We start from the raw sequence: 14,820 nt of genomic DNA, 5'->3' as shown, positions 1-14,820 counted from the left end.
TCAAGTTGAAACCTTGCATACTAAACACATCATCTTTGTTTCTATGTTGGTCTCAGAACTCATTGCTTTTTCTGCTGACTGCAGTAGAAAACTGGTCGGCTAATTCTGATTTTCACCGTCTGTCTGCATTTCAACTTGATTCCCTCATCAGGGACATTTCCCTGAGAACGATGTAAGAAGATAATTGACTAATCAATATGAGAACAACATCCTAAAGGTGGTTTGGGGATCTCAGAGGCCACAGTACACACTCTCCTCACCTTCATTCTGTCATTGTCTTGGGAAAGTCAAGCTGATCTACTGCAAATTCTCATGATGCTTTAATGACTGGGGGCCCAGGGCATCATCCTGTTTGGAAGAAAAAACACCCTGGAAACTTTGCAATTTTTAGAAAAATTTTGTTTCTGAGAGGAGGGATTCATACAGTGTGGGTTTTGTCTAGAATTCCCTTCAAAGAAAGTTGAGTTAGTGCAGAAGGAAAATGACCTGTTGGAAGCTTGACTTACATAGAGGATGTTTCATGGTGAGGGTGTAGGGAATAGTCCAGGATCAGGATGTCACAGGCACTGACCGCCAGCACATCCGATGATTTCAGTAGATGACAGGGAAGAGGCACATTACATTGTCTAATGAAGGTGCCCACTGACTCCACACCACCCATCTCTACCCTGCCTCTGGTCAGCCTGCTCGGCCTTGCTAGAACAATCACATCTACATTCGAAAAGGTTCTTAAAATAATTATTCACATTTTCCCTCAAATCACCCAATTCTCCCTTACATGCGAACTTCCAAGAATGCCACCACATCTCTTTGGCTAGTTCATATGTGGAACAATGTGCTAAAGAAAGCCAGAAAACGTTGAGAAAAGGTGGGCTTTTGCATTTTATCTAATTTAACCTAACGGTCAAGTGAATTGTCCTTCAAAGTCGAATTGTCCAAGACAGTCCCAAGATTCCATAAAAAGTATTTCAGAAACAGAATATTAAGAAACAGTTATATGTTAAAAGTGGTAGTGAATATGAAAGTTTCCTCTAAGCTGGAAAGTACATTGCTATGTTCTTCTTCATGGAATTTTCTTTCCTGTCAGTGGGCAGATACAATATGTACTCATAAGGAGATATATATATATATATATATTTATTTATTGTATACTCATATATGTGTACATATATACACATACACATTATTTAAAGATTTATTCTTTTTAGTGGACTGAAGTATGAAAATATACCATAACTTCCTAGGCATTACATAACAATTTAATCTATATTTCTCAAGTCACAAGAATCCAAAAAGATATTTATCATAATACGTACAAATCTGCTAATAGAAAAATCTACAACCCCTGAATAACTTTTTTCTTAACTTTAGGATAACAAGGGAATTTTTATTTATTAAATGCAGACTTAGACCATTACAATGTTAAAATAAAATTCTTCATGCAAAAGACCAGCCTCTGATAGTTTAACTGGACAATAAATATCATTTTGATTAATTAAATATGAACTTAATGTAATCTGAAATGAATTACTCAGGTATTCTTCCCTGTTGTTCAAATAAGCAGAAAGTAATAAAAGGAATGTGAGTTCTGTAGAAGGAAAAATACCATCCACAGAGTCTGACCATATATCCACCACTTATTGAGAATAATCTTCTCTTTCTGAGCCTCAGTTTCTAAGGAATTCAATGAGAATGAAGTTGTTTCTACTCTATCTATCTTACACAATCACTGTGAAAAACAAACACAATACTGTACATTAACATAACCATTGTAAATGCACATCAGCAGTAACCTTCCGGTTCATATGTACTACAATGCTGGAGGATCCTTGGAATTAAAGTTAACACCTAATTCCCAAGCTATAAATAACGCTCCTTCCGTAAGTGGGCTCCTATCATTCTAATCTGGTGGTTTGTATACGTTTGTTTTATCTAAAACAAAATCTCTCAATAAACTCCCCATTTCAATTTATAACAGAAGTGGAAAATGGTACATGGGAAAAACGAATAACGGCATCCTATTAGCAGAAATAGTCAGAGACTTTATTTCTACTCCTAAAGCCGATGGCAGCTTAAGTTTTGTCCCTGTGGCTCCGTCTTGAGGCCCTGGTTTCTTCCCGTTAGATGATCGTCTGCTACTTGCGGATGTGCACGTGTGTGCCAGGCTCTCAGCACTGTTTGGGATGTTCTCCTCTCACTGTGTTACGACTGTCTTGCTTCTCTGTTAGGTCTCTTTCTGTGCTTCTATTTGCTAAGAAAAAGGCACAATCCATCTTGGAGAGAATCTACTGATGACCCAGGGATGAACAGTCTCTATGAGTGTAGACCAAGGAACACGAAAGGCCAGCTTCAAGACAGTGACCCAGAACTCTGATCACTGGACACAGAAAGGTAGACCTCCCGGTTTTTCAGAAATGTCCAGTTTCTGCCAGATCCATTCAAGGAGGGGATAAACGCACGTCTCTGCCACGTGCTACATGGAATGTCCTGTAGTTCCCACACTGCGTTTCTCATGTTAAAGGTGTTGCTATGGTGGCAGAAACTCGCATTTATCGATAGCGATTTTGGCACTAAATGTAGCAGTAAGGTAAAAGAGAATGTCTTCGGTAGGTGAGGACAGGAAAGCAGGAGATTGACAGATACGTGCCTTTCAAAGCTGTCTCACTAAATTAAACATAGCTAGGAGTTTGATCCTGTAAAATGAGCGCTCAATCAACAAAGCTATGCACTTCCTTGGATCTGGAATCTTCTTGAAGACTCCTGACCCTGCAGGGTTATGAAATACCTGGAGTACAGTACACCTAGAATATTGTCATGAGATATTGGCTAAGTGGGGTCTTGGAACACCTGTTCATCGGACTCCTCCGGTGGAGACTTCTCTTCTAACAGAGAAGCCTGGTGAAACGGTCTTCAGGAATCAGGCCTCCGAAGTGATTTCTTTCTAGGAGAGGTACTTTCGTTTGACTTAAAAATCAAGCAAGCTTTGGTGCTTCCCTGCAGAGAACTTGTGGCAATCAGAACCACAGTGGAGGGTCCTCCACATGGGCCACTATTGTTTGATCTAAATTACTCCTTGGGAGTTAAGATTCACAGAGAGGTATGACATGAGTGGAGCCATGTTAAAACAGAGCTGGAGCAGCCGTTTCAGAGGAGCTGTCTTGCACGTCTTGTTTCCTTTGTCTTCCAAACTGGACCAAAACGCCAATCTTCCAAGCAGTCAGTAAGGACAAGAATAGCCTGTCCATAAGGACTGGTGAAACTGGACTTTGCTGATGACCAAATCTCAACCAATCAGTGAAGCACAAGTCTAGTCTTTTGCCTGATGACGGAATCTCCAGCCAATCTGTGAAGTACAAACCCAGCCTTACCTCACCTAGCACCCAAGAACTCTTCTTTAATACAACTCACCTCATCTTCCTTCCTTTTCCCGTAAAAATCCTGAGCCCCTCTCCTGTAATCAGGACACTATTTGGGTTTCTACCTGAATCTGCGCTCCCTGAATTGTAATTCTTTGATCTCAAATAAACAGTTTGCCTCTTAAACTGGTTCCTGTTTTTGCAGGTTGACAGAGGCTATCTGAAAGGGAATAAATTATTACACTTTACTGCCAAGGATATTCTGTAAATCAGATATATGTGTCTTACAATGGAAGCAGAAAGTCTACTGATCTCATAATATCTCGTCCTGCCTGAACCCTTCTTTTGTAGTTCCAGCTGATTTCTTTAATGTAACAGATGATTCCAGAAGGTACTTAGCTGGGGTCCAGATGCTGAATATAAATTCTGAACCCAGGAAACTAACAATTGATTATCTATCCTCTAAATGAGTATTTGTTTTCCGGAAGCTGCTTCCTCATGTGCTTCAGATTCAGATGACCTTTGTTGAATCTCCAAGTGTTGGTTGCTGTGCTGGGTGGGTCACGTAATAGTAATGTGAGATTCTGGGGTCTACATTATAATTATGCACTTGTTTGTTTCATGGTACTATCAATATGCCACTTACCTGAATTTTTCCAGAAAATGTCATGCTTTGATTTGCTATTCCACTTTTTAGAAAGTTATGTTATAAGTGTTCCCATCAGAATAAAAAATCCTCTGCAGTCACATTCTAGACTACTTCAATGAGGCTCTGACTACTTTTTCAAAATACGTCCCTTCTACTTTTAAAAGTAAATTATTTAAAATATGACCCTAAGTGAACTAAAACTGAAAGTTTAATTCTAGCAAATGGAGAGCAGAACCTAAAATTTGGGTAAGACCTTTAGTTAAATGGTGCATATTTACAAATCTCTCCTGCCCTAATCCATCAAACACACAAACATCCATAACTTCAAATATTAATTCCATGGCTTTCCAAACATAGAACGAGAATACGAAAGAGCAATATTTTATGCTATCTTTATAGCAAGTTTAAGTTACAAATCATTAATCAGCCTCAACAATTAATGATTGCATCCCAAACTACACACATTTAATAGTGTCAAGAAATAATTTGCTAAATTGCTCTACTCCCCAACTTTGCACAGATTTTATTACCCTGGGCTACTGTTGTGAATTCTCAGCATGGACTCCCCGCCGTCTCATTAATGGTACTGGGGCATTTATTATGCCCACGGTCCACTTAGTAGAACTGGTGGTGCCTTATATTTGTGTGTATCTGATGTTCCTAATTAGACCGTCTCCACACCATGTCTAGAATATCAAAGGAGGAAAAAGAACCTGGGGAGGCTAAATTTTAATCCATGAAATGTACACATGTGTATGTGTGTATACATGTATCTATAGATACGTTTGTATATCTACGTGAACGTGATGGCGAATTGTTTTCATAAGGACCTTAAACCACTGTAACAATCCAGAATTATTTCATAAAATTCAGGTTTCCTGCAACAAACTATTATGACTTCTGAAGGAGGAATGTTAATTTATGTCCGCTGCATGGGATTAACAACTGGCTCACACCTGCCTCATCTCAAAGAGCTCTCCTGGCTGCAACAACTCTCCTCTGTACTGAGAAATTAGCTCTCCCAGAGTTTACATTCTCAAAGAGCTTTGAATCTGAGGAAGAAGGGTAAGAAAAAAAATTCCCTTCAGTTTTAAACATGTTTTCGCATTTCTCTGAGGCAAACCCCAATCCAATAAAGACCATAACTAGACTCTTCAGAAAACACACACTTCTTTCTAGAGAAGAAATGACTTTTATGAAAAGATTAGCTTTGAAGCCATATTTTTGAGTCTGACACTAAAAGAAAACTGGATGTAAAATAAAAAATCATCTTGAATGTATTGCCTATAGGCTGCCCACCACCCTGTGCAGCACGCTGTTCACTCGCACACCTCACTCACAATGCTGCACATCTCAGAGCAGAAACATCGTTCTCGACTATGGAAATCGAGGACGGGCAGACTGATCATTTCCATCTCATCCCAATACATGACAGTTGCTAGAATGAAGCTTTGGAAATTGACAGACAAAACCTACTTCACCAGTTGATGCCCCATGGTCATAACAAAGTTCCCAACTCCTGGGAGGCATGAGCTAAGTCATCCTGACGGCACTATTTCAGCTCATAACAGTATCTCTTAGGTAGAGCATCCCAGAAAATGCAAAAATTAAAGACTAGGTATGATAACTTAACTTTCTGGAAAAAAATTACTAAGCTAACCAAATGTACACAATAAATATTTCAGCAAGTTTCTGTGATGACCAATCTGAATAAAGATTTGGCTGAAATAAAATCTAATAGACAATTTAAAGGAATTTTTTAAAATGAAAGTTAAAGACACATAAATGGTTATTCTTTTCAGCATTGACCAGGCAAACTTATTCATATGGCAATTGTTAATGTGTCATGAGTATTAACACCAGGTAATTCTCGCGGAAACACTGGCCCAAATCACCACTTGATGCTTTGCTAATATTTTAAAGATTACCATTTTCTTCTTCTTCCTCCTCTTCCTCCTCCTCCTCCTCTTCCTCCTCCTCCTCGTCCACATCCTCTCCATCTTCGTCGTCGTCATCATCTTCCTCCTCGATCTCCTCCTCTTCCTCGCGGTCCACCTCTTCCTCCTCGTCATCGTCATCCCTTTGCTCGTCATCGTCTTCAGAGTACTCCTCCTCCTCGTCCTCCTCCTTCTCGTCCATGTCCTCTTCAGTCCCGTCGCTCTCATAGCACTCGTCTACTGAAGAGCTGTCTGCTTTCACTGCAAATGGTTTCCGTTTGGGTGCAGGTTCTTGGGGCTGTTTATCTTGTGTTTTTCTTTTTTTAGCCAAGGGGCAACCATATACACTGTTAAAAAAGAGAGAGAGGGAAGATGTGTGTTACTTTCTTTGAAGATCTGAACAACAAGAGTCCTTGATCAAGAGAGCTGGGTTCAGCACGAGTGCTGACAGCACAGGGATCTAAGCATACACCCATTCTCACACATGTGCCAAAATCTGTTAATGAAATGATAGTACAAAGAAGTTCGGCTTGCGTTTGTCTAGCTACCATTAATGTTTTTTCTGATCTCCTAGTTCCTCATTACTATCATTCTGCATGATAACATGGAGATCCTAATAAAATTCATGAGGACTGTTTATAAAGCACTTGCACAACACCATGTAGCTGACAACACAAATTTATTAAACGTCTCAGATATATACTACGTGTAACATACATTTTAAAAGAAGAATTAGTTCATGCACACTATATTAACATATATACATTTATGTGATATATAAAAATACATATGTTGTGGAAAAGCTTTGGATATATTTGGATTTATATAATTCGTGGATAAAAGTCTATCTTTAGACACAATGACCTACTCAAAGAAGATGAGCCATAAACCCCTGTTGATGAGAGCAACCGTACAATTAAAACTCATGCAGAATGTTGTCAGCCTTGGCTTGCAACAGTCCCACCCCCAACATTACAGAAACACTCAGTGTTACTGGCAGTCATTACCAAATCATGCTGAAATTGGCCCAAACGTGGGTAAGCCCCTTACAGCAGGAGTTCACACCCATTCCTGGAGCAAGGGCAATTTTCCAAAGCTATGTCGCTATTACAGTTCTTTTCTTCCTGAAAACCCTATGTGTATACTATAAAGAAAAAGGGGGAAAAAGACATAGAGGCAAATACACTGTGGGCAAATATCCTATTTGTCTAAAATGCCATATGTGATCTCCATTCCTAACAGACCGCTTTGGTAGGGGTTCCAGCAGACTCTGAATAGCTTGTTTGGGCCCGGGAATGGTGAGAGATTTAGTCAGTCACAAACCCATCCAGTGCATATTTATTTTGGGAGCCTCCTCCGTGCTGGACCCTGTGCTGTGCAGGAGACTCAGAGGAGAAAGGCACAGATCCTCACCACAAGGATCCAACTGGGGACTTAGGGAGGTGAGCAGGACCACTTTAGAACCACCATCACTATTTACCATGGTACACCAAAGACCTGGGAGGGCACAGGCACTCACCAAATGGCTGTTGAACAAATGGGTGAAGTGTGACAAATGCTGTGATAAAAATACATAGAGGACACTAGGTCATGAAAAGAGGGGCCGCCAGTCAAGGGAGCTGAGAGTCCCCCAGGGAGAGGCAACGCTGGAGATTGGCCTTGAAGGAGATGCCCATGTCGTCTGCGAGGGAAAGAGACTATCTCAACACATTTCAAGTGAAGCAGAGAATTTGCAAAGGTGTGAATGTATGAAAGAGCACGATAGGTTCAGGAAACTAAAGAAAACAAAACACAGGAGTTTAGAGTGTGTGGAGGTTGGAGTGGGCATGAGGGTGGGAGGTAAGGGTTGAGAGTTGGCAGGATCAGACCAACCTATGGACTAATTTAGGGATTTGAGACTTTTATGCAGGAAATAGAGAGTTATTTGAGTTTTTTCCACGTGCTCGATGATGCAATCAAATTTGCGTGTTAGAAAGGTGATGACAAGGTGCACTGAGGAGAGCAGACTAGAGGGCACGTGAGACAGGAGCTGGGAGCCACGCGCAGGCAGCACGACTCTCCTGTGAAGCACTGGGATGCTTGGTCACCTGCCCTTTAAAGTTATCATCACTTAAAAACGTAAGAATCAAAACAAGGATAATACTTATCATAACCAGAAAAAACTGAAGAAAACAAATATTAGTCTATATAGCATTTCTAATGTGAAATAAACAGAGATCTGAGGTTTTTTTATGAGAAGTTTTACACGTATTAGCGGGAATCTGAGTCAATAATCTCAGAGAGATATTCTACAGTGCTGATGGATCAGTTCCGCCCCACCTTGCGCTCCACCTCCACTGTGCCGAATTCCTACCTGACAACCAGTCAAGACTAAGTCTTCTCACAAGATGGTCTTGGATCTGAGTGGACTTGTTTAACGTATTCACTCTGCGTTTGTCGAAATAATGAATTAGTAGACGAAACAATAAGTGTTTCTTGCTCTTCTGGAGTCTGCCCGTGATTTTGCAGGTCATTTGACTATTGGCACCTTCGCCTGCCTCTTCTCTCTCTCCTCAGTTCATCAATAAATTGTTTGACGCATCTATTCTGGATCAAAGCTACCTGCACAACAAGCATTCACTAAAACAGATAAGGAGGCCCACCTTTAACCATAAGATTCATCCAGATTGCTAGAAAATGATGTAAAACCAGTTGACTCCAAACTACTCAGTAATGTTATTCAAAATACCCCAGCCTCAACATGGCAATGGGGAACTTTTTTAGATGGTATTGATCCAGCACTAAGATGGGGTCTCCTATTTTATTCTCTCAAACACTTAGTTGCCCCAAATCTCAAGATGGCTCATATTTTGAGATGGTGGGGCTGTAGAGTTTGGAGCAAGTGAATGGAAATTGTCCTATTGTTACCTGGATTGGTTTTACTTCTCTAGCCTACATTTTGTAAACCATTTGTCTTCATCTTTTTCAACTGTTTGGAATTAGCTGGCATCAAACTTTCAGTGTGTTCTGCCAATTCACATGGTTTGATGCTCAAGCTTTTTCTTATGGCCACTAACGTAAACAGTAAATAAAATTGCACTCCAACTACAAACAAATCCTGTTTGTCCCTTCTCTATTTGATCGGTTCTCATTGACTAGCAGCTCTGGTATTCACTTTAAATGTGACAATAGAATTCAAGCCCACAAGACAGATTTCATTCTATCTGTGTCAAACAGCACGTGGCTCAAAAACCTGCTCAAATCAACAGATGTCTCCTGGTCTAGGAGACCTGACGGTTTGGAATATTTCAAAGCAAAGTCATAGAAAGAAATTCTGGAACATTTGGGGAGTGTGGGTCGTCCTAAACCCACGTTCTGTGAACATCACGTCTGCTGATAAAGTGGCTGAGCCCTGGAAGGAGAGAATTTGCACACCTGAAGAAGAGTGGGGTTGCCCCTCCTCCACCTGGCAGGTGCTGTTGATCAGGTGCTGGAAAAGCCAGCCTGCCTCACTGCCACAACCACATCCAGATTCATTAGGACTCGTGTCTGTCACCACACATGAGTCAGATTTCTAAGAAAGCAACAAATCCCCACAATTCTGGAATGTCCCCAGATCGACAGAAACCAAGTGGAATAAATGATGGATTCTTAGGAATAACTGGAAAGCTGGCACCAAGGTGAAATCCAGGTAAATGAACTTGGCAGGTGCCATGATTGGTCCTTCATCTGTATCTCCCACATGCAGGGAGGGTCTAAGCTTGGCTTGTTGGAATTCATGTCACTGCCTCATTCTTCCTTCTTGCTTTTCAATACTCTAGTCAAGCCTCCACTAGTATTTCCCACAGTGGTTGAAGGAACCTTGCGTATGATGCTTGCTCAATGAATATTTATGAATGGACAAACCATAGTGTTCTCTGTTTATTAAAAAAGAAAGCGCTTATCACATTCTGGTGTGATTACAGGTTGACCTACTGTCTTTCTACTTCACAAGATTGAGAAAATGGCTTCTGCTTAATTGATTGTTATATTTTAGAGCTACAGTATCCAATATAGTAGCCACCAGTCATATGTAGTGATTTAATTAAAACGAAAGAAAATTTAAAAATTAATTTCCAGTTGCACTAGTCACATTTCAAGTGTCCAATAGCTGCATGTGGCAAGAGGCTGCATACTGGACACACTAAGTGCTTAATAAATATATGTTGAATGAAAAACCGATAGAGAGGACTGGACACTGCAGGGAAGGAGATGAGAGGGGGACAAGGAGAGAGGATCTGAGCTTCGGGAGGTGGCACACGATTTTAAAAGCATGGCTTTAAGAAAGCCCGGTCTCCTGCCCCAGACGTTCCAGGAATATATCCTGATAACTATAGCAACCCAGACCTGGCTACCTCTGAAGACAAGGGCAGTGGGAGGGTGGACGTCTCCCATGACCCCTGTAGACGCCTCAAAACAGAGACGCTTCCAGCAGCTGCAGCACTGATAGCTGCTGTTTCGCACCTCAGAGGCTGGATGCCAAATCCGCGTCTGCAGTGAACTGACAGACTGTCTCTCACACATCGTCTCCTCCATTCGCATCACTTCATATAATAGCAAACATTCGAAGATTACAATAAATGCATTCTACGTTTTTCACACAGTGAAACTTCAAAGCATTAGTAAATACTGTTACTCATAAGATCATGGTAGTTCGTATGTTTCAACCCTGCTTAAGTTACTTAAAGTTACAAGTGGAAGGACCGCATTCGACTAGCTCCAAGTTCCTCCTACAGGAATGGCTGTGCTCATACGGACACCTCAAAATGCCCTTTTGATATTGTAGCTTTTATACTCTTTTTGACAATGACTTGATTTAAACAAACTTAGTCTTTTTACCTCAGGTTATTCTAGAAAATTGATTCCTTGCTATGGAATTCCCACAGTGAACACACGTATTTACAATACTGTGTGTTACATGCTCTTGAGGCAAGTTTCCATGTTATTTTTAATGGTCTTCTACTTGAGGTTGTCATTTATCCAATTTTACTATGAAGAGCGGGGTGGGTATCAGGAACTGAGAAACGCAATTGGTAGAGCAAGCCCTGTTCCCTGGTCTCATTACAGCTGCTTGCAGGAGACGAAGGGGCGGGAATAAGAACCTTATGAGGTAGAAGCTATTATTCCCATTTTGAGGGACAGAGTTTTGAGTAACTGCTTAAGGTCACATGGCTGAGGAACACTGAACGAGGTCCTTGAAACCCCTTTTTTCCCCGTGTCTTGGCTTTCTGACTTCTAGAGAGGGCTAAAGACTGCCCTGCCTTCTCGTTGGGCTATTGTAAGGAACCATTGAAACAATAACATACTTGTTTCTCTAATGTCTATCATATAGTAAGCAGGTGCTCAAAAAATATTTGTTGAATGATTAGATTGAGCGATTCATTTGTTCAGGAAATGTTTTGCTGAGCAAGGCAGACACATCCCTAACCTCATGGGACAGGAGCAGAGTGGAGACAGTCACCCTAATGGAGAGGATGGGAAAAGCTTCACAGAGGAACCAGTACGGCAGGAGTAGAGTGGGAGAGCAAGAGGGAGAGAGAGCAAGAGATAGAGAAACAGAGAGACAGAGGAAGTGTGAGCAGTGCGACTGCATCAGTGGGATGGCAGGTGAGGACCTGGAGATGGAGATGGGCTTGATAAGGTGGTTAGTGTTTATCCCAGGAGCAGTGGGAAGCCCTGGAACGTTTACTAGTACGATCAGATCCGCACTGTGGTTGCAGGGTGGGGATGGGCTGGAGGAGAGCAAGATCATATCCACCGGTATGGAGAATCCACAGGACTCAAGGATTTTGTTGGTTTTTTTGGTGGGAGTGGGCAGAGATCAGGCTGACTTGGTGTGCTAAATTTTAAGCGTCAGAGTTTAGATGACAGCTACAGGGGCTGGAATCAGGAGGGAGGTCTCGGCTGGAAATGTTGCTTTGGGACTGTCAGTAGCGTCACTCCCTGGTGGGGATGGAGCTGGCTTCCAGGGAAAGAGTGGGTGAGAGGAGAAGGCAGCTCAGGAGAGAACCCTCAGCACCAGGGGGATTTTAGGAAAAGGACTGGAGAGGGGCCGATGGAAGGAGCATTGACTGAGTGCTGGGCGGGCTCACAGGAGGCATGGGCACCGGGGCTCATGCCCCCGCCCTGGGAGCTCCTATCCTGGCTGGGAGGGGCGTGGGGACATAGAAACGTGTAGTCACCAGACAGCTCGCAGAGCACTGGGGCATCCCCAGCAGGTGTGAGAAGAGTGAGCAGGACCAGTAGGGACAGCGCACTCTGGGCAGGCTCTGAACCTGCCTGGAAGGATGGGCCGTCTACAGAGACGGAGCAAGGTTCAGGTCACCAGACATCTGGAGACACCTGTGAGTGGCACCAGAGCTACACAAATATAAAAATTAACTCTACCAGGTGTGCATGTGTAAGTAACTTTGCTCAAGGTTACACAACTACTTAACTTTGGGCAACTTATTTAATTCATATTAGCCTCAATTTCTTTGTGAGAGGGACACAGTAATGTTTATTTCACAGACTTTTGGCAGCAAGTGAAAAACACAATATATGTAAAATACCTAGTGGTTCGTATGTGGGAGATGCTTTGAAAACCGAGTTCTCTTTTTCTTATTTTCTCCCTCTTCTTGTTTTAAGTACAATTGACATCTCTTCTTACCTCGGAATTTTTAAATCATTATTCTTATATGTCTCTAGGATATATAAAAGCATTGAAAAATACTTCAGAAGTAATTTAATTCGCTGAATTATTCAATTATATAGCTAGCATTTCAAACATCCTCCTGATAGAGCTTTTCAACAACATATATATTAATAAAACCACTTGACAGTTTTAACTACATATTGACATATTTTCTTAATTTTGTTCATCCTCTATAGAGTGCTGTAAATAAGAATCTAGCTGATCTGAAAAGTATACATTTTTAACTTAAATGTGACATAAATGTTCCAGGCATTCTAAGACGTTCCGGGAATAATTTTTCAGAATATTTACTTGACCCTTCGGCTTAGAGAACTAAAAAAAGTCTGTTTCTGGAAGGCAGAGACTTGCTTTCTCATCTTTTTTTAAGTCACTTTACATGATGTAGTCTGTTATTAAATATTTATTGCCTTGAATAGCAATTCAAATATTCAAATAAAACATAAAATAAACACTAACTTTAATCTATTTCAACTCAAGAAAAATAGTTCCCCAAGCGAAGGCAACAGTCTGGCTGGTTTGGGCATCTACGCCCGCTGACGTTCTGACGTCCCTTGGAGGTTGGACGCAGCACGTGCGGGAAGCTGGCGCATTTCCCAAATCAGCTTTCCTGGAGGTCTGATTACTGGCTGCTGAGATTATTTCTTGAGTGTTTTAAAAATTCTTGAAATCCTTACAACATCCTCCCCTCTTTCTCTTTTCTCCTGAAATAACCCATGTGTCTCTGTTCCTTTAGGGCTGAAAGAGTTCAACTCATGCAGCCCTTGTGTGCGGGTGCCGCCGCCTGGAACACCCAGCACAGCAAAGTTCCTCCTGCCCCTCCCCTCCTCCTCCCCTTCCCCTCTTTCTCCCTCCCTTCTTCTTTCCTCCTTCCTTCCTCCCTCCCCACTCCCTCCCTCCCTCCCTTCCCTCCTAACCTCCTTCCTCCGTTCCTCCCTTCCCCACTTCCCCCTTTCCACCCTCCCTCTCTCCTTCCTTCCTTTCTGTTGAACTTCTCTATTTCAACCCTGCATCATTACTCTTGAGTTTGCGTCAAAAGCCCACTCTAAGTGGGAGATATTCAGGACTTTCACAATTACACTCCCTTCCAGAAGTATCTATGGCACTGAGATAATTTATTCCGAGTCAGGTCCTTTCTTGAAATGCTACAGGCTCAGCAGACCCAGAAACAGGAGGACATGGGTCTGGTCAAAAGAATACCATGAATAGTCCTTTATATTCAGTCTCTGTCTGATTGACACTTCCTTCGGAAGAGAAGGAAGGCATTGATGAGGGGTGGTGAGGTGTGGCGACGTTTGCTGGGGTGTGGTGAGCTGTGCGGAAGGCAAGGATGTGCCTCAGGAAGGCTGTGAGCCTGGACTACAGGATGCAGATCTGACCAGGTGTTCCTTGCGCTCCCAACTTCTGTTGACCCTCACAGGGTTCTCAACATCCCACACCTGGTTTCCTCCTAGCAGACATTCTAAATCCAGTCTCTTCCCATTGCTGTCATGCTACTTGAAGTCAAACACATTTTCTTGAATTACAACTTTGAGCAGGTCCGTCCTCTACTCAGATTTCATCAGTAGCTTTTCTTCACTGAATCCTATTTACATTCCTCTGCTTGGTTTTTAAATTTGCTTTTATTCGCACATAGTTTGAAGAGGCAACCAGTTTGAAAAGCCCTCCAATTCTCACCCTTAGTGAATTTCCATTCCCCAAAGTAACCATTTTCAAAATTCGAGCTGATTCTTTTGGTCTTCTACTAATTTTCTAAATAAATGCTTATATGTATTACTACTTCTTGATTTCCTACTTTTAGGCTTTCTCTGTTGACTTCACATCGCAGCTCCACCCCCACCTACATCCTCCAGTAAACAAGTGCACTTTTAGTACCCTGAAATTCCTAATCTGACTATTGTATGATTTTGGTTAGATCAACATTCACTTTTGGTATTATGTGAACACAACAGAGCAACAAAACCAGGTAATATACTGTGAGTACTTTTCTTTCCTGCATAACTTTAATTTTCCCTGTATTACTACATTTTTAGTTTTCTGCATACTCTTGATCACTCAATTTCCAAACTTTCCCCCAGGTGTATGAAACTCTGCATAAGTTCAGATCCATTAGCCCTTCCATCAGTCTCTTTGAGTTTTCTCACCAGCTCTAACTAGTCTACCCTAGGC

General features: G+C 41.7%; 1 protein-coding gene across 50 annotated transcripts in view; it reads right to left on the bottom strand.

The window, feature by feature from the left end:
- MYT1L (myelin transcription factor 1 like) overlaps positions 1 to 14,820 on the bottom strand; it is a 446,903-nt gene that overhangs the window by 117,238 nt on the left and 314,845 nt on the right. For all 50 annotated transcript variants that reach the window (XM_070236766.1, XM_070236774.1, XM_070236800.1 and 47 more), the window contains exon 9: positions 5,934 to 6,289. In XM_070236766.1, coding sequence (XP_070092867.1) covers positions 5,934 to 6,289 — 356 coding nt within the window. The remainder of the gene's footprint in view (positions 1 to 5,933; positions 6,290 to 14,820) is intronic.

The sequence above is a fragment of the Equus caballus genome, chromosome 15 (genome assembly GCF_041296265.1).
Source record: "Equus caballus isolate H_3958 breed thoroughbred chromosome 15, TB-T2T, whole genome shotgun sequence".
In the NCBI taxonomy this organism is placed as follows: domain Eukaryota; kingdom Metazoa; phylum Chordata; class Mammalia; order Perissodactyla; family Equidae; genus Equus; species Equus caballus.
The sequence above is the reverse complement of the archived record's forward strand: the minus strand, read 5'-3'. Positions and strand labels throughout refer to the sequence as shown.